Source organism: Carettochelys insculpta, chromosome 20 (genome assembly GCF_033958435.1).
Source record: "Carettochelys insculpta isolate YL-2023 chromosome 20, ASM3395843v1, whole genome shotgun sequence".
In the NCBI taxonomy this organism is placed as follows: Eukaryota; Metazoa; Chordata; order Testudines; family Carettochelyidae; genus Carettochelys; species Carettochelys insculpta.
The window spans coordinates 4669352-4697300 of NC_134156.1; the positions used below are offsets into that span (position 1 = coordinate 4669352).

At 44.3% G+C, this 27949-nt stretch overlaps 1 protein-coding gene across 2 annotated transcripts in view; it reads right to left on the reverse strand.

Annotated features, from left to right (window-relative positions):
- Window positions 1-27949, reverse strand: part of TBCD (tubulin folding cofactor D) — a 204487-nt gene that overhangs the window by 25778 nt on the left and 150760 nt on the right. For both annotated transcript variants that reach the window (XM_075014908.1, XM_075014907.1), the window contains exons 29-33: window positions 26586-26677; window positions 25294-25434; window positions 8710-8793; window positions 5382-5540; window positions 3084-3222 (exon numbers count right to left, since the gene is read on the reverse strand). In XM_075014908.1, the coding sequence (XP_074871009.1) occupies window positions 3084-3222; window positions 5382-5540; window positions 8710-8793; window positions 25294-25434; window positions 26586-26677 (615 nt within the window). The remainder of the gene's footprint in view (window positions 1-3083; window positions 3223-5381; window positions 5541-8709; window positions 8794-25293; window positions 25435-26585; window positions 26678-27949) is intronic.

The window sequence follows — 27949 nt, forward strand, 5'->3', positions numbered from 1 at the left end:
AGGACAAAAGTGAGAAGAGCTAATATAAATATCCAGCACTTGGAATATGCTAACAAAACTATGAGAAACACTTGGAATAGGATTCCATAAAATTGGGATAGCAGGGCAGTTTATGGAATGCACATAGATAACACATCTCAAAAGAACTACAGTTAATACAAGTAACCAGTCTCTTTTTTTGAGTGACTGTCCACATGGGTTCTATACTTGGTGACTAACAAGAAGTAAATTGTTTGCTTGCAGGTAGATAAGAGGAATCCACTTTAAACAACAAAAAGAAAGGAAAATAATGGTTCACATGGAACTCAGAAACAACAGCGGGCAGGAATTGGAATGAGGTCTGAGAGTGACTCTGTCCTTATAAAAACAATGAGAAATCCTGTGGCACCTTATAGACTAAAAGATTATTTGAAGCATAAGTTTTCATGGGCAAAGACCGGCTGTGTCAGATATCTTTGCCCATGAAAGCTTATGCTTCAAATACTCTGTTAGTCTATAATGTGCCACAGGACCTGTTTTTCGGATACAGACTAACACGGCTACCCCTCTGATATCTGCCCTTTTAAAACAATATGTAAGAGGTACTCACAATGAGAGCCTGAGTCTTCCCTACCCTTTGATCTGATGCAGTGGCTACTAAAAACACTGTCTTCATCAAAAGCAGTAAACAGAACAGGAGACATATGTATGTCAAAAGAATCTAAAAATCAGAGTTGCTCCAAGTGAAAATTTTCATATAAAACTGATACACATACTTTTCATGGTGCAGATAAAAACCAATTCACAGAGTCAGAATGTTCCCAAACGTGCAGGAAAAAGATGAAATGTACATTAGGGTATGTTATGCTCAATAAACAGCACTGTTCCTGGATCATTTCAAATCCTGACATATTTACTGTACTTAAGCAGCAACAGGGTGTTTTCCCTAGAACTAAAAAATAATAAAGTCTAGTAGTTAACACAAGTGAGCCCATGTCTGCATGGTTCTGCTCACAATACTTCTTTTAATTCTTCAAATCTTCAAAGGCACATAACCCTTCTGAAGTTCAATGTCAATGACACTTCATGAGAGTAATAAAAACAATTCACAATACTTTCTTTTAAAAGGTACCTGCTTGACAACAAACTTGTAAATTGAGAATGTAGACCCATGGACCCACTCCTGCAAACTCTTCTAAACCAGTGGGCTACTTGGCAGTGCAAAGGATTCTCTTCTGATCATGGGTTGCAGCGTCAGACAACATAACTGGATTATCATAGAACTGCAATCATCATCTCAAATTTCAAACCATCAAAATATGTCCTTGTATTTTAATTTAGTAAGACAATCAAGACAAAAACTGCTCAAAGAGGCAACAGGTTTTCCAAAGCAGCACAAGAAGTTGCTAAGTTTCCAGCAAACTCTGAGTCTATTTCAGAACTTAATTTCTGGGAAAGATTATCCTCACACACACTATAGATTCTAAACATACAGAACATTAACATAAGGCTAGCATAGTTATGACTTTTATGTTTTGTCGCTTGACTAACTTAACTCATTTAATAGCTACCCAGATCCAGCAATGGGTGGTATACACCTTGCAAATAACATATGTCAGCACAGAACTGTTTTAAACTTGTTGCCAGGCAAAAACCCACAGTCCTCCAATGGGACTGTTGTACAAAATAGTATCTCCTTGAAGAGTTCATGTCTTTACTTATTACACATCTATAACATTTCACACTATTTTTATTTATACTGAACAAATGCCGGGAGGAGCCTGATATAATGTTATATAATAAGCGTGTAACATCATCAAGCAACATGCTTGAAATTAGAACTTTAGAGAACTACAGAGACTACACCAATTTGTTCTCAAAATACTATGCACCAGGAAGTTTTCTGTTTCATAGCCGTAAGAAATATGCCCTATCACAAGCCCATTATACTGTTAGAAGAGCCTTTTGTACAAAATAGCTTTCGAAGCAAGGCATGCTGCAGAATGTCAAAACTCAAACTCCAAACGACAACTACTTTTTCTGATTACTTGAAATACATGGGCTAAAAAAAATTCAAAGGAAAATATCTGCTATCAAAATGCTTCTGAGTGACATATATTCCACACAGTTCCCTTAAGGCACCTTCTTCTTGGAAGATACGACAAGTAACAATGGCCAGAATTAAGGTTAAGTTAAGACACAATTCATGTTTTTAACAGAATCATTCTGGTAGAAGAACAGACTACCAAAGGCAATGAGAAAATGTACCATCCCCACGAATGAGATAGCTAATGCAAAAAAAGTCAGATTAGATCACGAGTCAGCAATCCCTGCACAGGTGCCAAGAGTGGCGCACAAGCTGATTTTCATCGGCACACAAGGCGAGAGCCCAGCCCTGCCCTTCCGCCCCCATGCAGCCAGGAGCTTGCTCAAAGCCATTTTGCCTGTGGATTAACAAAAGACCAGCGAATGCGACTAACCACCACCTAAATGGTAAAGCTCTGCATCTTAATTTATTAACAAAGTTGTTGTAAGTAGGACGATTAGTGGCTTTAAAAAGTATCACCAGCACTCACCCCATACATAGAGGTCAAAAGGTCAAATTTCAGCACTCGGCCTCGGAAAGGTTGCTGTTTGTTTTGAGGGGTTTTTTGGTCACCTTGCCTAAAATATGGTGGTTTTGTTTTTGTTTGTTTGTTTTAAAAACACTGATATTATTTCTGTTTTTGAAAGACATCCAAAGATGCCAACCATACTTTCATGCAGTGTCATTAATAGTGAATCTTGGCCCCTTTGAATTCAACGGATGTTTGAGCAGTGACTTCAATGGAGTCTATCATCCCAGCTTTAAGGCTGCTTGTGTGACATTCCTAGCTTCTGCCAGCTAAAGAAGTGTATGACAAGAGTCCTCACTCCTTATCTCCTACTTCCTCAATGAACCAAGAAACAGAAAACAAATAAGCTTGCCACACAACTTTCAAAAACTTGTGATTGCAATTCTCCATTACAAGTATTATAATATTCACTGAAACAATGTATGGAATTATAGAGAAAATAAACAAACAATCTCTAGCAAACAAACAGCCTGTGCCCTAATAGCTTACCGTTGTCTCTGTTAATCCACCGACAGACACTGTGAGACCCAGCAACACATGATACTGATATGTTGGCAAACCCAAAAGCTGTGTGATTCGAGGGAAGGCTTGCGAGGGGGCATTCCAGTTTAAAGTTACAGCCTCTGACCTGTCCAGAGAAAAAGAAAATTATCATACTTTTTTCTTTATACCTGTCTCCACAGAATCCTGAAATACAGCCCTGCTATGAGAGACTCATTAGCACTGGCCCTCCATGTGGTAATGGAATGCGCCCATCTTTCCATGTGTATATATATGTTCCAAACTGAAGTTTCCACTTCATGCACTTGACAAAATAGGTTCCAGCCCATGAAACTTATGCCCAAATAAATGTGTTAGTTTTTAAGGTGCCACCAGTCTCCTCATTGCTTTTGCTGAAAAAAACATAGCTACCGCCCCCTCTGAAACTTGTCACTAGGAGAGAGTGCATCAGTAATGGAAGAAACACATTGAGAAATATATGAATTGCATGTATTATTATTTTAGGTTCCTGGGAAAGTGCAATGGAAATGAGGAGTTCATTGAGGTGCATGGCACCTATATGTAGTCATTGTGCGTGGACATAAACTCCAGCTCAACTGTTCATTGCCAGGCTTATGCTGAAGCAGCTGGTGCCAACTACATCTGGCATTGGCCACTGTCAGAAGACAGGATACTGGGCTAAATGGAGCTTTGGTCTGACCCAGTCGGGCCATTCTTACATAAGCAGGATACAGAGACTACTTAACTAAACCAGTATGGAAATTCCTATGAGCGGATCTAGAGTTGGGAACTTACATCAGCATAGCTCCATCTCGCAAGAATGTGAAAAATCTATACCCATGAGACACGTAGTTATGCCAGCCTAACACCTGGTGCAATCCGTACTAGGATAACAGAAGAATTCTTCCATTAATCTAGCTACTGGCTCTTGGGGGCGTGAATTACCTACACCTGCACTGTGCAGCTATAGCAGTTTAGGTGTAGCCACATCCTAACACTTCTAACCACCCAATAGAGATATTAAATATCTGATGGATTCTAAGAGGCAATTACAATGTACTTCCAGATAACTGGGACTACATTTTTCTATTGATATTTACATCAACTACTTTTTTAAAAATCTGTTTTACCAAGATGTAGTTTAGTTCTTAATTTTATTTAGCTAGAAACAAATCATAGCTTGCTTGGACTTCTTTATGCACTGATATATTCAGTATGTTGATATAGACCAGCAAGAATTTTCACACACAGGATCCAAACCATAAACCAAGGGAGGGAAACCTCTACTGTATCATGAGCCACTGGCCCACAGAAAAAAACTGCACACAAGCCAAAAAGGGAGAAAAAAGAAACTTCATTCAACTCTCCAATAGTCAGGATTTTTCCCTTGGGGGGATTAGATTTTGGGGGAACCCCCCAGGCTCAAGCTTGGTGCCAAAAACGGGGGGCCCAGAGTGTGGGAGGCTGTGTGTTGAGGCAGGAAGTTGGGTGCAGGAGAGGATGAGGACTCCAACTGGGGGTGCAAGATGGGATGAGGCGTTTGGAGTACAGGAAGAGGCTCCAGGCTTATGCCAAGAGGTTTGGAGTGGGGGAGGCAAATCAGGATATGAGACTGGCTGGGGGAATGGAGTCTGGCTGCGACTTAGGATGCAGAAGGGGAGGAGGAGACTGAAGGATGGGGAAGTTGTAATAGGGACTTGGAATCCAAGGTATGGGAGATAGTTAGAATGAGGTAGAGGGCTCATGACTGGGGTAAGGGATTGGGGTACTTACCTGTGGCAGCTCCCCTTTGGTGAGGAGGGGGAAAGCAAGTGGGGCAGTGTGCACTGGGCTGCAGACACCACCAGGGGGTGGATTCCTGGCCACTAGGAGCTGTGGGGGCAAAACCTGCAGGAGAGTACAGCACAGAGATGGAGTTTTCTCCGGCACAAGCAGCAACATGGCTCCATACAAGTGGGGGGAAGAAGCGGCAGGGCCAGCTCCCCTGCCAAGACAGGGCCAGATAATGTGCAGGGGGTTTAGTACCTCCAGTCCAGGGCCCTGGGCTAAGGGGACCTCACAAAAACAGCTGGACTTCTGGAGGCCCGGAGATTTTTTTTTTGTGGGGCTCCTAAAAGACTTTTACTTAATCCAGCTCTGCCTGTAGTGGAAACCGTCTCAGGGACTCTGGACTCTGACATGGAGACATGCCACAGGCTAGATCAAAATAAGCAGGGAACCGAAGGTTCCCCCCACCTGCCAAGTACTCACCTTCATAAAGCAGAAGTTGATAATAATCTAGATTACCTTGGAAATATCCTCTCCAATTCTTCCCGGTGGGGTATGTGTGGAATCGGAGGATTGTCAAAGTACAGAAGAGTGAGGAACACAGATCCCGCATGAGCACGAAATCTATCTATTTTTTCAGCCGACTGCTGGGCTAGGCAGCACATAATCTGTTCACAACTGCAAATTAAGAGACAAAAAAACTAATTCAATACATCAAATCAAAATGTATGAATGAATGAATGAATGAATGAATGACTGCACTTTAAACAAACTGCTTAAAGAAACAATTTAAAATTTCTTGTACCCATCGAACTATCAAAAATATTGAACTGTGAAATGGGATTGCTTTTTTTATTCTATTAGAGTTTTTATAGTGAAATGATACATGACATTACAGTTTTATTACCACCATAAGTAAAGAACAGCCTTACATTAATTTATTGAACACCTCCAAGTCCAATCAACAAGAAAATTATATTAACCATACCATGTACTCACATGGCACCTTCCATCCAGAAAGATATCAAAATGCATTTTGGAATGGTTGTGGTACAGGGACCACCAATGAAATTCAACCACCTTTAAGGTGGGCATATAGCAAATACTCAGACAATTGTGTTTCAAAGCAGAAATGAAAAATGTGGGGAGATGTATGCTACATACATCAAGAAGAGTGCACTAATCTCATGACTTCATTATTTTAATATATCAGTCCAAACCCACCTGTTTTTCTCCCCCTTAATTCATGTATTTAGAAGACTAAGTCCCTCAGGGAAGAGAAGTCTCCCTTCTGTGAGGCTTCTTCATACCTTCAGGCGTGGCACAAATTACAGTAATAGCAACAGAGAGACTAGGCAGATGAGCGTATTATCTGATACTGGACTGGTTTCTCCTGATGGGAAAAAGCAACCTTTCAAGCTTTACGCAGCTCTTCAGGTCTCGGAATAGAATTATAGAACAATAGAGCTGGAAGAGACCTAAAAAAAAAGCCATCGAGTCCAGCCCCCTGCTCTAAGCAGGACCAAACCCATCAGATCAGCCCTGCCAGGGCTTTGTCGAGGCAAGACTTAAACACATCCATGGATGGAGACTCCACTACTGCCCTGGGCAGACCATTCCAATGCTTCACCACCCTCCTAGTGAAAAAGTTTTTCCTAATGTTCAACCTGGACCTTTCCAACCACAACTTGACACCATTGTTCCGTGTTCTGCCATCCATGACCACTGTGAACAGCCTCTCTCCAGCCTCTTTGCAGCCTCCCTTCAGTAAGCTGAAGGCTGTTATCAAGTCCCCCCTCAGTCTTCTCTTCTGCAGACAAAACAGTCCCAATTCCCTCAACCTTTCTTCATAAGTCATATGCTCCAGCCCCCTAATTATTTTGGTCACCCTCCCCTGGACCCTCTCCAGTGTGTCCACATCCTTCTTATAATCAGGGGCCCAGAACTGGACACAGTACTCCAGATGCAGCCTTACTAAAGCTGAACAAAGAGGAATAATCACTCATCTGGATCTACTGGCAACGCTCCTCTTGATGCAACCTAATATGCCATTACCTTTCTTGGCTACAACGGCACACTGTTGACTCATGTCCAGCTTCTCTTTCACTACAACTCCCAGGTCCTTTTCTGCAAAACTACTACCGAGCCAGTCAGATCACAGCCTGTAACAATGCTTGGGATTCTTCCGGTCCAAGTGCAGGACTCTGCACTTATCCTTATTGAACCTCATCAGATTTCTTGCAGCCCAGTCTTCCAATTTGTCTAAGTCAGTCTGGATCCTGTCCCTACCCTCCAGCGTATCTACCTCTCCCCCTAGCTTAGTGTCATCCACAAACTTGCTGAGGGTGCAATCCAACCCCTCATCCAGGTCATTGATAAATATGTTGAACAGAACAGGACCAGAACCAAACCTTGGGGCACTCCACTAGAAACCCACCGCCATCCCGACATCGAGCCGTTGATCGCTACCTGCTGGGCCCGACCTTCTAGCCAGCTTTCTATCCATCTTACCGTCCATTTACTCGATTCACATTCCTTTAACTTGCTGACAAGAATATTGTGGGAGACCGTATCAAAAGCTTTGCTAAAGTCAAGATAAATCACGTCCATTGATGTTCCCCTATCCACAGATTGGTCAGGCATGACTTGCCCTTCATGAATCCATGGTGACTATTCCTGACCACTCTCCCCTCCTCCAAGTGCCTCAAAATGACTTCCTTGAGGAGTCCCTCCATGATTTTTCCAGGGACTGATATAAGAATAGTAGTAGTAGTAACCAGAGTATTACAACCAAAGTACAAGATGGAACAGACTGTTAAGCATAAAGGGTTAAAACAAGCTGCTGGAGAACACTTAGAATGAAGTGGGCAATTAGCACTGCTGCAGTCATAGGACAAAGGAGTATTAGTGGGTTACAAAGGGCATGTCTATACTGGCCATTTAAAATTGAAAAAGACCCCTACTGCACAAAAGCTGTGGGAGCATCTATACTTCCCAATCACTTTTTCCAGTGAAATTCTGAAGTTTCACTGCAAAAAGAAAACCACCTCAGTCAGAGGTGTGCACCACTTACCAGTGATGCTTTTATGGTTGTGTGCAAATGAAGACATCACTTGCTATATGCAGAAGATTTTGCCATCTCAGGATATCCCACAGTGCCGAGGTGTGTGTCCACTCTGGCCAGCAGCTCTGGCACCAGGTAAACAGATACCCACCTCTCCCTCTGTAAAGTCTTGGGAACTTTGAAAGTCCCCTTCCTAATTTTGGAACGTGCTCACTTATCTGTGCAGATGACAATACCTGCACCACAGAAAAAATTATCCCATTTGTAGTAATGCCGAGCAACCAGGGCTGATCGCTATTTGAAAAGCAAAGATGTAGCCCTGATGCTTAACAATATTTCTTACCAAAATATAAAGGGGTAAGAGTGCCTTTCAGAGGAAAAGAGAACTCTGGTTAGAAAGCAAGGTTTTGTAAGGGAATATTTGAGGACCAGTCTTGGTCTGGCTAGTATTTATTGGCTATTTTTGCTTTTTTAAACTTAACAACAGACAAACTCACAAGGAGAACAAGTTGGGGCAAGATCCCAAACATTTGACCTGGATTAGGATCAGGTTGGGGATGCCACTTGGGTTACAGTCACCACTGAGATAATCTATATTACTTCCCTAGCTTGTAAATATTCTATGCAGTGTAATACACATCTTTTTGTAAAAAGATTTATAACACTTGGTAAGTATGCAGTATGCAGGGAGTATTATATGTATGATGATATACTCTCTTGTAGGAACAGGAAGCTATTAAATACAAAATCAAAGAATGGCATAAAAATGTACAAGCTACATACATCTTAGCATCAAGCAACTCTGAATCATTCTGTACCAACAGAAGCGTCACCTCCATTAAACTTGTCATAGCAGCTTCCCGTACCCTGTGGAAATGAAGTAAAGCCATTTTAAAATAAATGCACAGATACAATTCATCTAATTAACCAAATATAGGGGCACAAATTCAAGGCTTGACGCAGCACCTAAAAATGGTTTGACATTCAAAATGGCTGAGTACCTCTCAATTCAAAAGGATGAGCTCTCTCATTAATATCTGACATCTTAACATCTCTTATTAACATCGCTGTGGCCAGGCTACCTACACTCCCAGCAGGCTGTGCTCATGGCTCCCAGTCATAGGGCTCCACAACTACCCTCCCTCTTCCTAAGAGGGCATCTCTCACCTCTCAGTAACCACTCAGTCAATGCCAGCCTCTCTGCTGCAGCTGAAGCAGAGCCCCACAGCCAGTGGCAGCAGAAGGGCCAGCAATGACTTCCTCTGATCTGACAAACTCTCTCATTCCAGAGCAGTCAGGTCCTAGAGCAGTCCTGCTCTAGGCTCTGAACAGCCTTCACAGAATTTATTAAGTATATATGCCTAGCAAACTGTTTTAAACCTAAATAGTAAGGCTGTTTCAATATAATGCCTTCCTGCACACAGGCTGACACATACTTTTTCATTTTAAAACATACAACCACCATTTGTATTGAAAGAATTCAAAGACATGCCATATTTAATGTAATGTTCTCAGTTTAATATTTTTTCAACCTGAATAAAATACACAATTCAAAACTGTGAACAGTATGTGAGCAGAGTTCTGTAGTTTTATAGCTGTAATATAAATACCAGAAAATAGGAACTTTTTTAAACAACAGATTATTATGTACTGGACTGTGCTCCAGCATTATCCCTGTAAGCTGTACACTTGTGCAACTCCTCAAGAGAAATTCAGATGCTACCCAGTTGATTAGCGGAGCACCCACAGCTAGGTTTTGTGTTTCTACTGGTGGTGAACATTCACATATGCCTTGCTGCATGCAGAAAATTTATTCCACACATGGATGGAAAAGATTAGAGGGAACATTAATGTGGTATTTTGAAAATGCTGTAAAAAGGCTTCTGCCTTCTTAATGATTAAATAAGATCATTTTGATATAAAGGCTACAAGGTAAATAGGGCAAAAATTTTAAAGAATAAAATGTCATCCCTGAAAGTCACAAAGTCTATAAGCACAAAGATATTCATTGTTAACTTCCTTCCAGCGTACAGGCAACGCAGAAGTAGATCCTCAGCTGGGATAAATTTCAAAAGCTTTACAGGTCACCTGCCCCCACATCAAATTGCCAAAACAATCCTCCTGGCAACATCTTCCCTTTTCAATACAGACTCATCATAGCATCTCAAACTTAATGAGAATTGCACCTGTATATAGTGAAAAACCTATTCTCACGATTCTGCACTATTCCCAAGGTAAAACAGTTACTCACCTTTGTAACTTGCATCTGTTCCAATCAGTGTGCACCCACTTTCTCCTAGCTCCCCTAGTTTGGTCAGGTTGGTTGTGGAGCCCCATAGAGAGGCATTGGTGAGGCACACTATGTATGACCCAGGCAACCCGACCATCCCTCAGTTTCTTCTTGCCAGTTACTCTGACAGCAGGGAAGGAGGGTGGGTATAGAACACATATGAGAAACACATCTTGAGAAAAAATTGTTACAAAAGTGAATAATTGTTTTTCCTTCTTTATGTGCTTGCTCATCAGTTCTAATCAGGTGATTCACAGGTCTTATCAAGGCAGAGGGGTCAGAAAAAGTCACCTTCCATGGGAAGGAGAGAGCATGTGGCTGAAGGTTCAAAAGGGGCACCCATGAGCGCCGCAAGAAACAGATTAAGATCCCAAGTAGGGTCAGGACACCGGGGTTGAGTTTGTCCCTACCCTTGAGGAAGCATCTGACCAGGGAGTTTGCAATAACAGAAAGATCAGCTTCCACAAGATGGAAAGCAGAGACATAGCTGCCAGGCACACTTTCAGCAATGAAGTCACCAAGTCTCATCGCTTTATGAACACCAGGTACTCCAGCATCTCAGGGACAAAGGCAGACAAGGGGGCCAGGTTAAGTTGCAGACAACGCCACAAGAAATGCTTCTATTTAACCAACTATGTGAGTCTAGGAGAAGGTTTTCTATTACCAAGAAGGATGTGGCAGACCTGTTCCAAGCAAACCTGCTCAGCAGGATTTAGCCCTGGAGCCACCACAGCGAGAGGTGAAGGGAACAAAGGTCTGGGTTGCAGAGACAACCATGGCCTTGTGTGATGAGGTCTGGGAACAGGGGAAGCAGAATGGGCAGTTGTACCAACAGCTGCAGGAAGATGGGGTACCAGAGCTGACAGGCCCTGGCTGGAGCTATCAGTATAACTAACATTTGCCCTGTCTTTGCAGATCTTGAGGAGCAAACTGTAGACAGGTGGAAACCAGAGGGATGTATACTGCAGGCCAGTCTGCCATGGATTAAGAACACATCTGCCAGGAATCTCAGACAGACTCCAAAATAAGCAGAAGCACAGGCACTTCCAATTGTCCCAGGAGGTGAAGTCTAGCTGGGGAAACCCCCACTTCTGAAAAAAAGTCATTGAGGACGTCTGAGTAGATTGACCACTGTGAGTGAAGGAATGTTGGCTGAGGTGATCTACCACCTGGTTCTGGTCCCCTCTGGGGTAAGATGCCTCCAAATGAATGGACTGGGGTATGCAAAATTACCACAGATTAAGGGCTTCCAAACAAAGTGGCGATGACTGAGTTTCACCCTGTTTGTTGATGCAGTACATGGCAGTGGTATTGTTTGATATGATCACCACAAACCAATGCCGAATGTGGAGTAGAAGCACAAGACAGATGAGGTGGACTGCCCAGACCTCACAGACATTGATGTGGAGAAACAATTCCTCTGTTTTCCACATTGTTTGAGTGGTGAGATGCCTGAGGCGATCCCCGCAACCAAAAGCAGACGTGTCTGTGATCAGGGACACTGTTAGTTGCAGACCATTACCATCTTAGTGTTCAGTAACCACTGGAGGGTGTGAATCACACAGCTGGGAACCATGACCACCATGCTGATGCTGTCATGCCCTAGATGATATATTGACACTAGTCAAGGCTGGAGAGACCAAAGGCAGAGCCTGGCAAACAGGAAGATGTATGTGCAAGTCACTGTGTGCCTTGGGAGTCTGAGGCACATCCTGACCGTGGTGACTGGAAAGTCAGCAAGTGACCACAACAGCTGGGTTAATGTCAGGAAAGACAGGTTACTCACCGTAGTAACGGTGGTTCTTCGAGATGTGTCCCCGTGGGTGCTCCACAATAGGTGTCGGGCTCGCCCGGTGCCGCAGATCGGATCTTCCAAGCAGTCTCTGCCGGACCGCGCATGCGCCGGCGCATGCCGCTCCCCCGCGCGCTCCTGGCCACGTGCGCGATCCGGTCCCCGCCAGTTCCTTGACCAACCGCCTCGGATGCTCCTGCAAAACACTTAACAGAGATCCGAAGCGGGGAGGATGGGCGGGTGGTGGAGCACCCACGGGGACACATCTCGAAGAACCACCGTTACTACGGTGAGTAACCTGTCTTTCTTCTTCGAGTGTCCCCGTGGGTGCTCCACAATAGGTGACTACCCAGCAGTAACCCAAGATAGGAGGTGGGTAATCGGATTATGTGCAGCTTGTCCCCGAGAGGACCGCTGTCGAGAGACGGGTATCCTCTTAGAATACCCTGTGAAGGGCGTAATGTTTGGCGAAGGTATCATCGGATGACCAGGTCGCCGCTCTGCAAATGTCTTTTAGCGCAACGCCCTTGAAAAAGGCTGTTGATGCCGCCACCGCCCTAGTGGAATGAGCCCTGGGCGTGGCCAGTAAAGGAGTCTTTTTGAGTTCGTAGCACATTTTTATGCAGGATACGATGTGCTTCGAGATTCTCTGCGAAGAGAGACCTTCTCCTTTAGATTTGGGAGCGAGAGAGACTAGGAGTCTATCCGTTTTCCGGAAGGACTTGGTCCTGTCTACACAGAAGGCTAGCACCCTCCTCACATCCAGGAGGTGTAGGCGCGCCTCTTTGTTAGAGTTATGAGGCTTTGGATAAAACGAGGGTAAAACAATAGGTTCGTTAATGTGAAACTCAGAAGAAACCTTGGGAACAAAGGCTGGATGCAGCCATATGATTACCACCTCCTTGGAAAAAACAGTGCAGGGTGGCGTTGCCATAACTGCCGCAAGCTCGCTCACCCTGCGAGCTGACGTAATTGCGAGAAGAAAGGTCATCTTTATCGTAAGGAGGCGGAGGGAAACCGTGGCCAAGGGCTCGAACGGTGGTCCCGTTAGCACGTTAAGCACCAGGTCCAAGTTCCACGAAGGTGGAAGCGGTTTCCGAGGGGGGTATAGGTTTACCAACCCTTTGAGGAACCTGGTAACCATGGGATGGGCGAACAGCGTGTGCCCTTCCTCCTCGTGTCTGAATGCCGAAATGGCGGCAAGGTGGACCTTTAACGAGGATAGTGAGAGTCCTCCTCTCTTGAGGTCCAGTAAATACTCTAATATTACAGGTATAGGCACCGAAAGGGGGGCCAGCTGTTTGGTAGAACACCATGCCGTGAAGCGAGTCCATTTCTGCTTGTAGGCCTTCCTGGTGGAAGTCCTCCTGCTACTTTCTACGACTTGCTGCACTTCCTCCGTGCATGTGCTCTCTAGGGAGCTGAGCCATGGATTAACCACGCTTGTAGTCGCAGGCCTTGGGGGTGCGGATGCACTATGGACCCCTGGGCTTGCGTGAGCAGATCCGGCGCCACCGGAAGGGGCATCGGTGGACGGTCCGACATGCGCAGGAGTAGGGGGAACCATTGCTGTCGATCCCACGTTGGGACTATCAGGATCATTCGGGCTCCTTCCCTCCTGGCTTTCTGCAAGACTTTGTGGATCAGCACTGTGGGAGGAAAAGCGTAAAGCAGGGGTCCCCTCCACGAGATCGCGAATGCGTCCCCCAGGGACCCCCGTCCCAGTCCTGCCCTGGAGCAGAATCGTGGGCACTTCTTGTTGTGTTGAGTGGCAAACAGGTCTATCTGGGGAAACCCCCATGCGTGGAAAATCGGTCGTAGCAGATCGGGACGGATCTGCCACTCGTGCGTGAGTGCAAAACGCCTGCTCAGCTGGTCTGCCTTCACATTGTGAGCGCCTGGTAAGTACGAGGCTTTCAAGATTGTATTGTTGGCGATGCACCAGTTCCATAACCGGACTGCTTCCGCACATAAGGCACGGGACTGAGCTCCTCCTTGCCGGTTTATATAAAACATGGTGGAGGTATTGTCTGTACTGATCCCGACAACTTTGCCTTGTATATGGTCTCGAAAGTGTCTGCAGGCGTTGAACACTGCTCTGAGCTCCAGTATATTTATGTGCAGTGACTGCTCCGTGGAGGACCACAGCCCTTGAGTCACCTCTTCGCCCATGTGTGCTCCCCACCCTATGAGGGAGGCATCTGTAGTAAGAAAAACCGATATTTGTGGTTGGTGGAAGGGTACCCCTGTTAGCAAGTTCTTGGGGTTTACCCACCATTGCAGGGATTTGCGCACCTCTGCTGTGGGCGACACCACCCTGTGAACGGTGTGTGCTGCCGGTTTGTATACGCTCACCAGCCAGTGCTGCATGCTGCGCATGTGTAACCTGGCGTTCTGTACTACGAACGTCGCCGCTGCCATGTGGCCCAGCACCTGTAAGCACGTCAGGACCGGCACCGTAGGGCTGAAGGTGATGACCTGCACGAGGGAGCCGATGGCCCTGAAGCGAGTCTCTGGTAGATATACTCTCGCTGTAATAGAATTTATGCGTGCCCCTATGAACTCTATGTCCTGTGTGGGGTCTATCTTTGATTTTGCCAGATTGATAACCAGGCCGAGCGAAGAGAACGTGCCTGCTGTGACGCGTATCATGCGTAGTACCTCCTCCTTCGAGGCCCCTTTGAGTAGGCAGTCATCTAGATATGGGAATATAAATACCCCCTGTCTGTGCAGGTAGGCTGACACCACTGCCAAGGTCTTGGTGAAGACTCTGGGGGCCGAGGAGAGGCCAAACGGTAGGACCTTGTATTGAAAATGTTCTTTGCCTACCATGAACCGGAGGAATCGCCGGTGAGCCGGATGGATAGTTATGTGAAAATACGCGTCTTGCAAATCGAGGGCTGCAAACCAATCTCCATCGTCCAGTGCCGTAAGGATGGAGGCGATTGTGATCATCCGAAAACGTTGCTTGCGCAGGTACCGGTTGAGGCCTTGAAGATCTAAGATGGGCCTCCAGCCTCCTGTCCTTTTCTCCGTGAGGAAGTACCTCGAGTAGAACCCTTTTCCTTGCAGTTGCTCCGGCACTCTTTCCACTGCCCCTATGAACATGAGATGGTCTACCTCCTGCTTGAGCCTCGCTCCGTGGGAGGCCTCCTGGAGGTGGGGCCTGGGTGGAGGTCGTGGCGGTGGGAGCGACTGGAAGGGGATGGCGTACCCCGTGGCTATGATCTCCAACACCCATTTGTCTGTGGTGATCCTTTGCCACTGGTCGTAGAATGGTCGGAGGCGATGGTGGAATAGCCGTTTCGGATGACCTTGTGCGATGGTAGTGATGGCGCAGCCCTGGATCTGTGTGTCAAACTTGTGGCCTTTGGCCCTGCCCCGAGGACGCGCGGCTCTGTTGTGAACGTCGCCTGGGAGTTCTGTACTGCTGGTGCTGTTGATGTCGCCCTTGCTCGTAACCCCTGTGGTACTGGGGACACTGTTGCTGGTACTGGTACCGTCTTTGTTGAGGGTAGTACTTTTTCTGTCTGTATGGAGGGGTGTAAATCCCCAGGGTCCTAAGTGTGGCTCTTGAATCTTTACTGGAATGAAGGACCGAGTCAGTTGATTCAGCAAACAGCTTCTGCGAGTTGAAGGGAAGATCGACTATCTTTGCCTGCAGATCCCTCGGTATACCCGAAGTCTGGAGCCAGGACTCCCTTCGCATCACCACTGCCGTAGCTGTGGAATGTGCTGCTGTGTCCGCAACATCCAGGGCGATCTGAACTCCCGTCCTCGAGGTCGTGTAGCCTTCTTGCACGATGGCCTTGAGCACCGGTTTCTTGTCCTCTGGAAGCGAGTCCATGAGGGAGGTTAACCTAGTGTAGTTGTCGAAATTATGGTTCGCTAAATGCGCTGCGTAATTTGCCATTCGCAACAGTAGAGTGGAGGAGGAGTAGACCTTTCTGCCGAACAGCTCTAGCTTCTTGGCATCTTTGTCTGTTCCCCCTGTCTTAAATTGAGATGTCTTTGATCTTTGTTGCGACGACTCCACCACCAAGGAATTTGCTTGTGGGTGGCTGAACAGGAACTCCATGCCCTTCGCCGGCACGAAGTATTTCTTATCCGCGCTCTTGTGGACAGGCGGAATAGTCGCAGGGGTCTGCCATATCGTAGTGGCGGACTTCAAGATTGCTTCATCAAGCGGTATTGCTATTTTGGAGGAGGCCAGAGGTCTCAGATTTTTGAGGAGCTTATGGTGTTTCTCTTGCACCTCTGCTGTCTGGATGCCTTGCGTGAAGGCCACCCTCTTAAACAGCTCTTGAAACTGTTTGAGATCGTCCGGAGGATGGACGTCCCCCGGGGCCGTAGCCTCGTCCGGGGAGGAGAGCGAGGAACCACTGGGGTACGCCTCTCTGGACCCTTCCAGTTCCTGTTGGTGATGATACACCCTCTCGCTGGAGGCTTGCGAGGGAAAATCTCGGGGTTCCATAACCAGTCCCCCCTGAGATACTTGAGTCTCTGTCCCCGTTCGCGATTGCCCTCGGGGATACGAGATCGTCTGTGGGGATCTTTCCCTGGTAGATTGCCGGTGGTGTCTATGCCCCGCGTGATAGGGGCGACCATGGCAGTATAGGCACTGTTCTTGGGAAGGTGACCTAGACCACTCCCTTGGTGCATACCCTCTGCGTTTGGGGGAGCGAGATCGTCAAGAGATCTGGGACACTGGAGAGAGCGATTTTGGATAGTATTCCAGCGGCTCAAACCCCAGGAAGGGTGAAGGTGGTCCCAGCCAGGGCGAGGCTGGTTGTAAAAATGGAGACGGGGGCTCCGGGTAGGCTAGGGGGGACCCCTGCCTTCTGGTTGGAGTCTGCAGCATAAGCGGAGGGCTGAAAGAAAGCAACTCCGCAGCCCTGTATGGAGAGGGGCTGCGGTGCCTCGTTTTGTGTGCAGCCTTCCCCCTCCCTTGAGGAGGTAACGCCGCCCCCTGACGTGTAGGGGATCTCGGCCCCGTCCGCGCCGTGCTCAGCACGCTCATGGGAGGTGCCGCACAGGCGGTGTCCTCCGGTGCCTGCAGGCTGCGTGCCTGCGCGCTCTGCACCGCCAGTTCCCCGGGGATCGGTGCCGCTGCTTGCGGTGCCGCCGGTACCAGCGCTTGTTTAGCCGCCGCCCTGCCTGCGGTGCAGGGCGGCTGTTTGATTATCGGAGGCTGAGCCGCCTCCACGTGGCTCTCCGTGCCGCCGCCGATCAGCTGTTGCTGCGGCTGGGGGCTGCGCGCTCCTCCCGTCCCGCTCGCTGTTGCTGCCGGCAGGGATCGGGCTGGGGAGGCTTTCCTCCGTTTTTGTGCTGATGGGGTGAGGGAGGCGGCTTTCCTTTTATGGGCCCCGGAGGGTCCCTCCTGCTGTGGCCACTCCAGCACGTCTGGCTGGAGGGCCTTGTCGAAGAGCAGCATTTTAAGCTGCATCTCCCTGTCCTTCCTTGCTCTGGCTGTTAGTTTTGCACAGAAGGAGCATTTCTGCGTGACATGGGACTCCCCCAGGCAACTTATGCAGAGACTGTGCCCATCAGACGCTGGCATTGCCTCTCGGCAGGACTCACATTTCTTAAATCCTGAAGAGGACATTGTTGGTGAGTCTTTCAGTTGTTAATGGGTACTTAGCACCTTCTCTGTGCTGTTTTTCCCCTTCTCCGATAGCCTGCCGCGGCAGGAGGGCTGATGGCCCTAGGCTCCTGGCCTCTGGTGTTCCGCTTGTTACTGGGACTGGACTGAATGCCGTCCCGCTTGTTGTTATTTTAAAAAAAAAAAAAAAAAAAAAAACTAGCTAACTTGCAGTAGCCTAAGAACTTGAAAACTTTAAAGAAAAAACAGTTAAAACCATTGAATACGCTAACTTGGCCTTAGCCTAGTTTGGATTCCGTCTGCAGCCGACAGCAGTTAAGAGGAACTGGCGGGGACCGGATCGCGCACGTGGCCAGGAGCGCGTGGGGGAGCGGCGTGCGCCGGCGCATGCGCGGTCCGGCAGAGACTGCTTGGAAGATCCGATCTGCGGCACCGGGCGAGCCCGACGCCTATTGTGGAGCACCCACGGGGACACTCGAAGAAGAAGCAGGAATGCCTGAGCCCTGGTGATGTTCAGCACTGCCCTGATGAATTCAGTATGTTGCGGGGTCACGAGGGTTGGTTTCCCAGGATTGAGCAGTAGGCCTACTCTTTCAAAAGTAAAGGTGATGTGTGCCTCCACCTGTTGGTAGGAACGGCCCCTCAAGAGTCAGTCTTCCAAGTAAGGGTATACGTAAACCCTATGATGCCCAAAGGAGGCTGCCGCCACCACCATATTTTTGATGATTACTCGGGGCACCATAGGAAGCCCACATGGGAAAGCTGTAAACTGAAAATTAGCCTGCCCCACCAGAAAGCAGAGATGTTATTTGTGAGAAGGTTCAATCACAATATAGAAGTAGGCGTCCTTTAAGTAGAGGGTGGTATACCAATCACTAGGATCCAAGGAAGTGAGGATGGAGCTCAGAGAAACCAGCCAAAACTTTAGATTGATGACAAACTCACTGAGCTTCCTGAGTTACAGAATGGGTGGGAAACCACTCCCCAACTCCTTTGCCTTGGGGACAAGAAAGTATCAGGAGAAGAAAACCCTGCTCCTCAGTTACTGAGGAAATTCCTCCACTGCCACAATATCTAGGAGCATATGCATTTCCTAAGTCTCCAAATCACAAGCTACAGACATTCATAAACTTATATCTGAGGTACATCCTTCACACCAAATGGAAAGACTTTGTCACAAATGATGAGCTTTGGAACAGACCAGGACAAAAACTAATTGACACTGAAATCAAGAGAAGAAAGTGGGGATGGCTAGGCCACACGCTCAGAAAACCATCATAGTCTGTCTAGCTCTCACATGGAACTCACAAGGAAAATGCAAAAGAGAAAACCTCAGACAACGTGGAGAAGATCTATGGAGACTGAAGGACAACAAGTGGGGTATTCCTGGAGATAGCTAGCAGTTTTGTCCCAAGTGAAGTGGAGACTTGTAGATGACCTATGCTCCACATGGAGTACAAGGGTTAAGTAGTAGTAGCTAACAAAGCCTTGTCTGGAAGGATTTAGTTGGGGTTGGTCCTGCATTGAGCCTGGGGTTGGACTAAATAACCCTCCTGAAGAGTCTTCCAACCTTAATCTTCTTCTATGATTGTATAATTGGTGAACCACTTATAAAGTGATAGTACAAAAGTTATACTACTTAGAAAACAATTGATGAAATTCAATATAACATCTTATCAGTCTTTCATCATGTATTATTTTCTCTCCTTCATACACTTACTATTGAATATTCATTATTCACACCTGTAGACAGATTGTTTGCTGGGACTTGTCCGGTCTGACATAAGGAATGTTAAGTTTTCATATACAAAGTAAAGTTAATTGACTCTCCCACAAATCTTTCAAAGAAAGAAACCCAACACTAAAGAAAATGTCTCTTTCACAGCAAAACTGATTTTTTTCCTTACAGTGCTTCCACATAACTCTTATTTGTTTGAAAGAAACTAAGCTGGAAACATTCACACCTTCGGGGCCAATTTTTTCAAAAGTACACAGCTTCCAACAGTCCCCACTGAGAGCTGCTTTCTTTAGTTATATGTTATTGTTGGTTTTGGCTAGTGCTGTGAAAGGAGCCTTATGGGAGGTTAGCACCCAAATCCCACTTGAATTTCAATGACAGCTACATCACTGAGGATCCTTTGAAAATCCCAGGGTCTACTGAAGATTTTATTTTTAATTAAAGGCAGAAATAGAGGAAGGAATGAGAGGAATGGGGAAGTTAATCAGGACTTTTCTACATTGCTTAACGGAGCCAAATAGCTACTGCAAAATAAAATAGTCCACTGGACACTTGTTAGATTAAGAGGCTGCACACACAAGGTGCTATTCTGGAATAGCATATTCGACAAAAGCTATTCCAGTGCATTGCCCCATGGAGACAAGTCTGAACAGCGAGGAAATAGGAGGGAAAAAGGACAGACCTACATTATCACCTACATATCACCTGCCAAGGATGTGTAACATCATAGTAGTAAGTGGTGAGTCATATTGAGGTGCAGGAAGGAAGATAGTCTTGTTTTCTTCTGGTTGTTATATCTTATTTAAAACAACACAAATCATCATCATCAAATAACTGCCTAATATTAATGTTTCCACATGAGCAATTAATGTAGTTGCCACACAGATGTTATGTGACTGAATAAGAAACAACTCTGGATGTGACAACCCACATCCTAACCTTATGGCACCAAATTGAAACTGCAATGTTTTGTAAAATTCCTACTAAAATGTCTGTGAGGCAGAATTTACTATTGAATATACTTAAAATGGGTTCTGAAAATTTCAGGGCATTGGGAGACACGTGACAAAGATTTTGCCATAAGGCTCGCATAGTAACAGATGAATGATAGATGCTGACAGAGGATTCTGTATGAGAAAATGATTTACCCTTAAAAAAAAAAAATTAGCATATGCATATTAGCAGATGCATATATCATGCTCCCATGACACAAGTGGCAGGAAATGAATCATGCATCACCATCTTGCCAGGCAGCTGGGTGGGAATGTGTCTCCCTCTTACTACTAAAAAGCTCAGGGGATGGTCATGGCAGTAAAGTAAGCATTAACCGCAGAGAGAAAGCATCAAAGGAAGATTATAAGTAGCTAGTAGGGAAGTGCGGACTCCATAAGTAGGAGTTTCAAGCCCTGATCACTTTCTGGATTAGTCCTAGGCTTGAAGCACTTACACATACTGCATATATTTATTAAGAGCCCTTCACCTAAACTCTTGAGGCTAACCGTAGGTGGGTCCCTTCTGGGCGTAGACTTCACACAAGTGACACAGTTCTTAAACTCCCGGGGGCATGCTGGGGGGCAGGGAAGAGGCAAACTAGCACAGAACGAAAAAGAAAAAAGGGTGAAAGGGAGACCTCCCCCCCCCCAAACTAGAACTAACAGAAAAAAATTAGGTGTGGGGGAAAGTCTACAGTCACCTTGTACAGCAAGATGACAAGTGCTCCAGAGAACTCTGCGGCCAATTTATCAGTGCTTAACTGTCGAAAAAATTCATTTGTTTTAGTCATGTTTAGGTAGATAGCAGTGGTGCCTTGCTGCAACAGCTGGAGGCATGGCTTCATAAGTGACATGTATAACTCAACTCCAGCATTCAGTTACACAGGTTGGACCTCCCTGGTCTGGTACCCTCAGGACCTGACCAATCCTGAACAAGGAACTTGGCTGACCTGGAGAAGTAAATCTGACTCCCTTGCTGCTGATCCCGTAGCCCAGCTCCACTCCTGGCAACCCCAGACAGATTCCCAGCTGCCAGGCCTCCAACTGCCAGACTGGCAGCTTCCCAGACAGACTCCCAGCCAACCCCACACCATCTGCCGGGGCTCTCTGGCCCAGGTCACTCCATCCAGCAACATCCAAGCCCTGGCATCAGATCAAGGAGGCTCAATCTATATTAACAATCCTGAATTAGGTATGCAAAAATTCAGAGTATAATAAAGATTCCATATATACTAATATTTTACTGTGTGCATTAGAATAATCAACAACAAAAATACAACTCACTGAAAACAGTACTAACCTTATTAAAAATACTTCTAATTACAAATAAGCCAGATGACTCTTCCATAAATGTATCATACTATTTTAGACATCAATAAAGCTTTCTTTACACAAAGAAACCTATTAATAAAAATTTTGCAACTTAAATAGAATGGAAAACAAGCTTTTTATGGCAGAAAAGCAACAGAAGTTTTCTCCTCTCCTCTTTTAAAATTGCAGGTAGCAAAGGTTTATACAATACTGAACAATGAACACTGAGTTCAGAAACTGGCTGCCACTGTTGGGCCAAGGGTCAGCAGAAGCCAAATGCATCACAGAGGGCTTAGTATTCAAGAACGCAATCACCCGTGTTGCAGAAATCCAAGGACCAGTCTTGGGGGAAGTAAGGCTTTCAAATAACCTTTGAAATGCCTTTTTGATTTTCAGAAGCTATATAAAACACAAAAATGCAAAAGAAAAGGAACTTCAGAAATCTACTGTTCCATTTTATAGCTCACATTAAAATAAAATAATAGGCTGAATTGCAGCATTTTGTGTTATTTTATCTTAAGTTGCTGGTGGGAGAATGGCTCTTCATGTGAAAGAAAGCATAGTAAAAATCTTAAAACGTCAATGAATCAAATTGTACCACATAATCTCTACGGATAGAAATTCCATGCTTGAATAATATGAGTATATCAGTAGGAATATACTACAGATCACCCAACCAAGACAGTGACATGACTGTGAAATGCTCAAGGAGATTAGAGAGACTCCAAAAAAAGAAAAACCAAGAATAATGGGGAATTTCAGCTATCCCCATACTCACTGGGAATATGTCACCTCACGATGGGATGCAGTGATAAAATGTTTACACATTGTAAATTACTGCTTCTTGGGAGCAGCTAATCTTGGAATCCACATGAAGAAAGAGAATTCTGAATTTAGTCTCATGTAGTACAGAGGATCTGGTAAAGAATGAGTGCCGCTGAACATCTCACTAACATGTAATTAAAGTTAATATCCTTGTAGGGAGAAAAATACTAAAGAAACAGGCTGCAGTAGCATTTAACTTCAAAAAGGGAAAATACATAGAAGTGATGAAAATAGTTAAAATGGAAGTTAAAATGAGCAATCACAAAAGTGAAGTGCCTGCAAACCACACAGAAACTATTTCAAAACACCATAGTAAATGCTCAAAACAATTGTATATCCCAAATAAAAAATTACAGTAAGAAGAAAAATAAAATGCCACTATTGCTAAACAATAGAGTAAAAGCGGCAGTTAGAAGCAAAAGGCATTCTTTTAGACAAAGCAGTTCTTTGCCCACGAAAGCTTATGCTCCAAAATATGTTAGCTCTAAGGTGCCACAGGACTTCTTGTTGTCTGTAAAAACTGGAAGTCAAACCCTATGGAGAGGAATAGAAAGAAGGATAAACTCTATCAAGGAAAGGATAAAAGTGTAATTAGGTAGGCAACGAAAACAAAAGAATTTGAAGAGCAATCAGCAAATGACAAAAACTAACAGCAAAGTATATCAGAAGCAGAAATGACATGTATAACTGATCTCCAGGAGTCAGGCACACACACAGAAAGCCAGCCAAATAACGTGGGGCCACTGAACAAATGAAGTGCTACATGAATGCTCCAGAAAGACAAGGCCATTGTGGAGAAGCTAAAATTAAGCTTCTCCACAATGGTCTTGTCTTTCTGGAGTGCTGTCAGGCATATCAAACTCAAAGCCTACTGTAGCTTTCAGGGCTACCAAAGAAAATGTACTTCTGTCAGAAAGTCACATCTATTATTATTATAGATTATGTTTAAGGCATACTTTATCATATTTTTTCAGGTCTTCTTTGAATATAACAATAATTTTAATTGAGAATGTAATACTTAATATGAATTTTATTTTTATAATTTTATTAATAATTCTGGGGCACCTCTAAGGCTAACAAATGTATTAGGACATACTGAAGCTTCCACTTCACGTATCTGACAAAGTGATCTGCAGCCCACAAAAGCTTATGCCCTAATACACTTGTTAGTCTTTAAGGTGCCAGACTACTCTTCATTGGCTCTGCTAAAAAGACTAACACAGCTACCTCTCTGAAACCTGTTGAGATCATACAAAATTACTCAAGATATTTAAAGCTGACTGAGAAGAGTTACAAAGGAGTCTCACAAACCTGAGTAAGTGGTCAATAAAATGAAGACGAAATTTAATGTTGATGAATGAAAAGTTATGCACATTGGAAAACATAACCCCAACTACACATATAAATGATGACATCTAAAATGAGCCATTACTGCTCAGAAGCGAGATCTTGGTCATTGTGGATAGTTCTCTGAAAATATCCACTCAAAGTGCAGCAGAAGTCAACAGAATGTTAGATTGGGAAAGGGATAGATAAAACAAAAAGAATACATTGCCACTATAGAACTCTAAGGTACACCTGCACCTTGAATACTGTCTGCAGTTCTGGTTACCTCATCAAATAAGCTAAGCTAAAGGGACATGTCTGCCTGCAAGCAGATGCAATCATGTATACTTGCACTATTTTTAATCGAAGTCAGAGAACAGCTGTTTAATTCCTGAAGATTTAGAAATGTTCTGGGTCATGCACCCTTGAAACATTTAATATATAAAGAACAATGACCTAGTAAGATGACTTGCTTTTTTCTTTATTGGGTCTTTCACATTTTTTTTTCTTCTGGATTTCACAATATGAAGAACAACGTGCAGACCCGACCCCTTTTTATTGTCCATTTCACTCAAGGAATGCAGGGATCTTCCACCAGTGTGTGAACTCATATACCAAATTCTGTGTACTTTAGTATCTAAGGTCACTTATGAAAAAAACTTCTTACAATGCCTTTATTTTTTGTCATTTTAAAAACCACACTCTTTATCCCAGCTCATTGAGGGAACAGCACAGAATCGTCTCATTTCACTAATTTACATTTTGAACAATTTCTCACCACATTACTACTTTATACATATTAAGGTTTGAAGACTAAAGCACACAATGAATGCACATCTTTGATTAGTATATATTTAAAGTTGTTATTTTTAGAGGTAAGAGCTGAAGCCACTGAAACCCTGATTTCAGTATAGCAAACAAAGACTACTATACCTTTACGAAACATTTAATTTCTTAAAAACCTGTGTTTAAACTCAATGAAATAGAAGCACTTAACAAATTGTACAACAGCTCCCTCTGCTGGTCAGTCAGCCACATAAAAAGCTGTCATTGGGAAAACTTTTAAACTGGTCTTCTGGTTTGAGGCATGACTAAGGGCAAATATGATATTTAAAAAACTGTAAGCGAAGAGTAAACACTGCATCTTAGGCTAACCTCACAAGTGACTCACATTTAGCCTGAGGCTTTATTCATCACCTGGAAACAGAAGATAGTAAAAGCCAGAAAAGGGCCACGTGTGAGTTAAGCTTTTTTTTTGTTTTTGTTTCTATTTTGAGGCATAGGTGGAAAAACACTGTCCTCATTTTCTACACAATATTTCTACCCTTACTCAAATCTTCAAACGTTGGGGTATATTCATTTTGTCCCATCTTAGCTTTTGGAAAATCTCTGAGTCTAACTACAGACTTACAGTAGACCACATCACAGTGGTAACAAAATACTAATAGAAAGAAATTCAATTTCTTAGTCTCCAAATACCTGAGGACTTACCATGCTCCAACATCTCCTCGGCTGTCTGTGGTGTAGTCACTCATACCATTAAGTAACATTGTATAGATCTGAATAACATTATCTTTGCATACAAATTGATCTTGTGATCCTTCTCTCTTCACACCAACTGTCTGACAAACTCTAACAGAGAAACAGAAAAGAAATTGTCGAGAAAAAGGACAAAATCATGCCAAGCTTAGTTTTGTTCACACTCCAGTATTTTGGACATATAAATATCCTTGACATATCCATTCAGAAAATTTCTAAAAGGGGTATGCAGCATGATCCTCTGGCTGAATCTGTCACATTCCGATTTCATAATTTCTGATTCAACATTGAAATAGTTACATAAACCATGTGTTTGGGAGACTTCAGGTGCCTGGGTATCAAGCACGGTAGGTCATGAAACTAAAGACATACAGCGTTGCAGCACTACAAGTACACTGATGTAGTGCAGTAACAAAGAGGTAGCTGTGTTAGTCTGGGCCCAACAGATGCATTTTTACTTGTAGGATAAATGCATAAAGAAGCACAATTATTTTACATCCTCATCATCCAGCTATTCCCCGTAATGAACCAAACACGTAGAGCAGAGGACCAATGTGATATCTGTACACACGATTACAGAGGAATCCAGTGCCATGTATTTGGTATTAATAGCTAACTTGGGGGTATTTTTCATCTGTATCACATACTAATTTACACTGGGAAATGATGTAACAGGGTTATCTGAATCATCGTATAAAGTTAAGAACATAATATATTTCATGTATTTTACACACAAACAGGAATGATAGTTTCAAAAATGATAGCATCACTCAACTCATCAACCTTGAATATTTCCCTCGAGAGAAAGAAAGAATGAAAATACAGGATATTCTTATTTTCTCAGGATTTGTACGTCATTGAAAAAGAAACACAAACTTAATCAATTCTGATTTATCATAATCCAGGTTAGTACAATGAGCTCATGAACTTCTAGGTCATGAGAAGGGAGTGTTCCTAACATGCAATAGACATGCAATTGGCTGATTAAAAAAAAAAACAATGCCAACAATTCCCAAAGGTAGTTCCATCTAGTACCCATCTGTCCAAAGAACGGGCAGGTGGCATCAAGGACTGATTTAAGCAAGACAGGTAGTGGGGGTCCTTATGACCCATGAAGAATATAAAACAACCCCTTTGGAGGTGAATTTAATCCAATATAGCCAAGTTAGAATAATAACATGAATGCTAAACATTTTACATGCAGTAATTTGAAATCAGATAAATATAAAGCTGACAAAACATACTTTGCGGTTGCTTTTAGGCCATCTCTTCTTGATTCTGCAAAGCTCACATCTTTGTGGGAAATACAGATAACTTTTTTCAAACCTTCTAAAACCTAAAAAAGATAACCGCAAATTTACATGTTCACGGTGGACACTAGATTTAAAAACATTCAGGCTACGTCTACACTTGCCTCCTACTTCAAAGGGGGCATGGTAACCAGGCTGATCGGAGAATACTAATAAAGTGCTGCCATGAATATGCAGGACTTTGTTAAGCTAATTCTCCCTGCGACAACTTCAAAGTGCCAGCAGGCTGTGTAGCCTTCAAAGTAGGGGTCAAGTGTAGACATAGTCTTACAGAATGAAATCAACCATTTATCTGCAGAATAAGAGCTGCACAAGCAGAAGGTAATGCCAGCTTCTACACAGAGACCGTTGAATACGCTTTACCTCCCCCAACATAAGCAGACAATTTTTTAGGGAAAAGAATAAGGCCCTTCATTTCCTTTTTTTAAAATTTCCCTGAATTTATCAGTGTTTGTTTAAAAAATCATAATTTGCACAAAAAATTATTGCAAAATATTAACTTCTATTTTCAAAGAAAATATTGGAACTAATATTATGGGCTGTGGAAAAACAAATGGTGAAATGTTAGGAGTTATGAAATCTTCTCTAACCCCCATTACACAATAGTTTTGTCTTTTTAAAATCATTTACTGTTGGTAACAAGAAATGTTACTTGAACAGAACTCCTATTCCCAAGTCATTACTTAGCCAGATGCAGAGCTGGGGTCAGGAGAAAGCAGGGAAAAGTGGGGCAGAGCTGAGAGGAAGAGCAGGAGGTTGGGAGCTCTGACTGAGAGTGAGATGAATAAACAGAAAATAATCCTGCCATGGACACTGGACATTGCTCCTTTTGTCACACTGACCCACTAGCAGCAGGAGGGTCATCACTGCTCAAGCTCCCTTCTCAGGAGTTTCAGCGGGATTAGAGTGCCCAGTTTCCAGCCCTGGGGCATCAGAGCCAGGATTAGGAATGTCCACTGTCTGGAAACAGCAGCAGCAGCAGAGACAACAGCTCTGTGCCTTGGGGCTCCTCTCTGGGTGATCACATGCCCCCAAGGTGAGCTGAAGTTGAAGCTACTCACAAGGGTTATTCAGAGAGGTCAGTGCCGATGGGATGCAGCAGACACGAAGGGGAAGGGTGCAGAGGGCTGGGGATGGTGTGTGCCCACTATTCACTGGGACATATGGGTGAGAATAAAGGATGCCTACTACTCCCATACTTGCCACTTCCTAAAGGCCTAACACTGCGGTAGTCAGACAGTCTTGGCTTCCAAGATCCAGCTCCCTGCCCATCTCTCTCCCTCCACAGCAGACAAGCT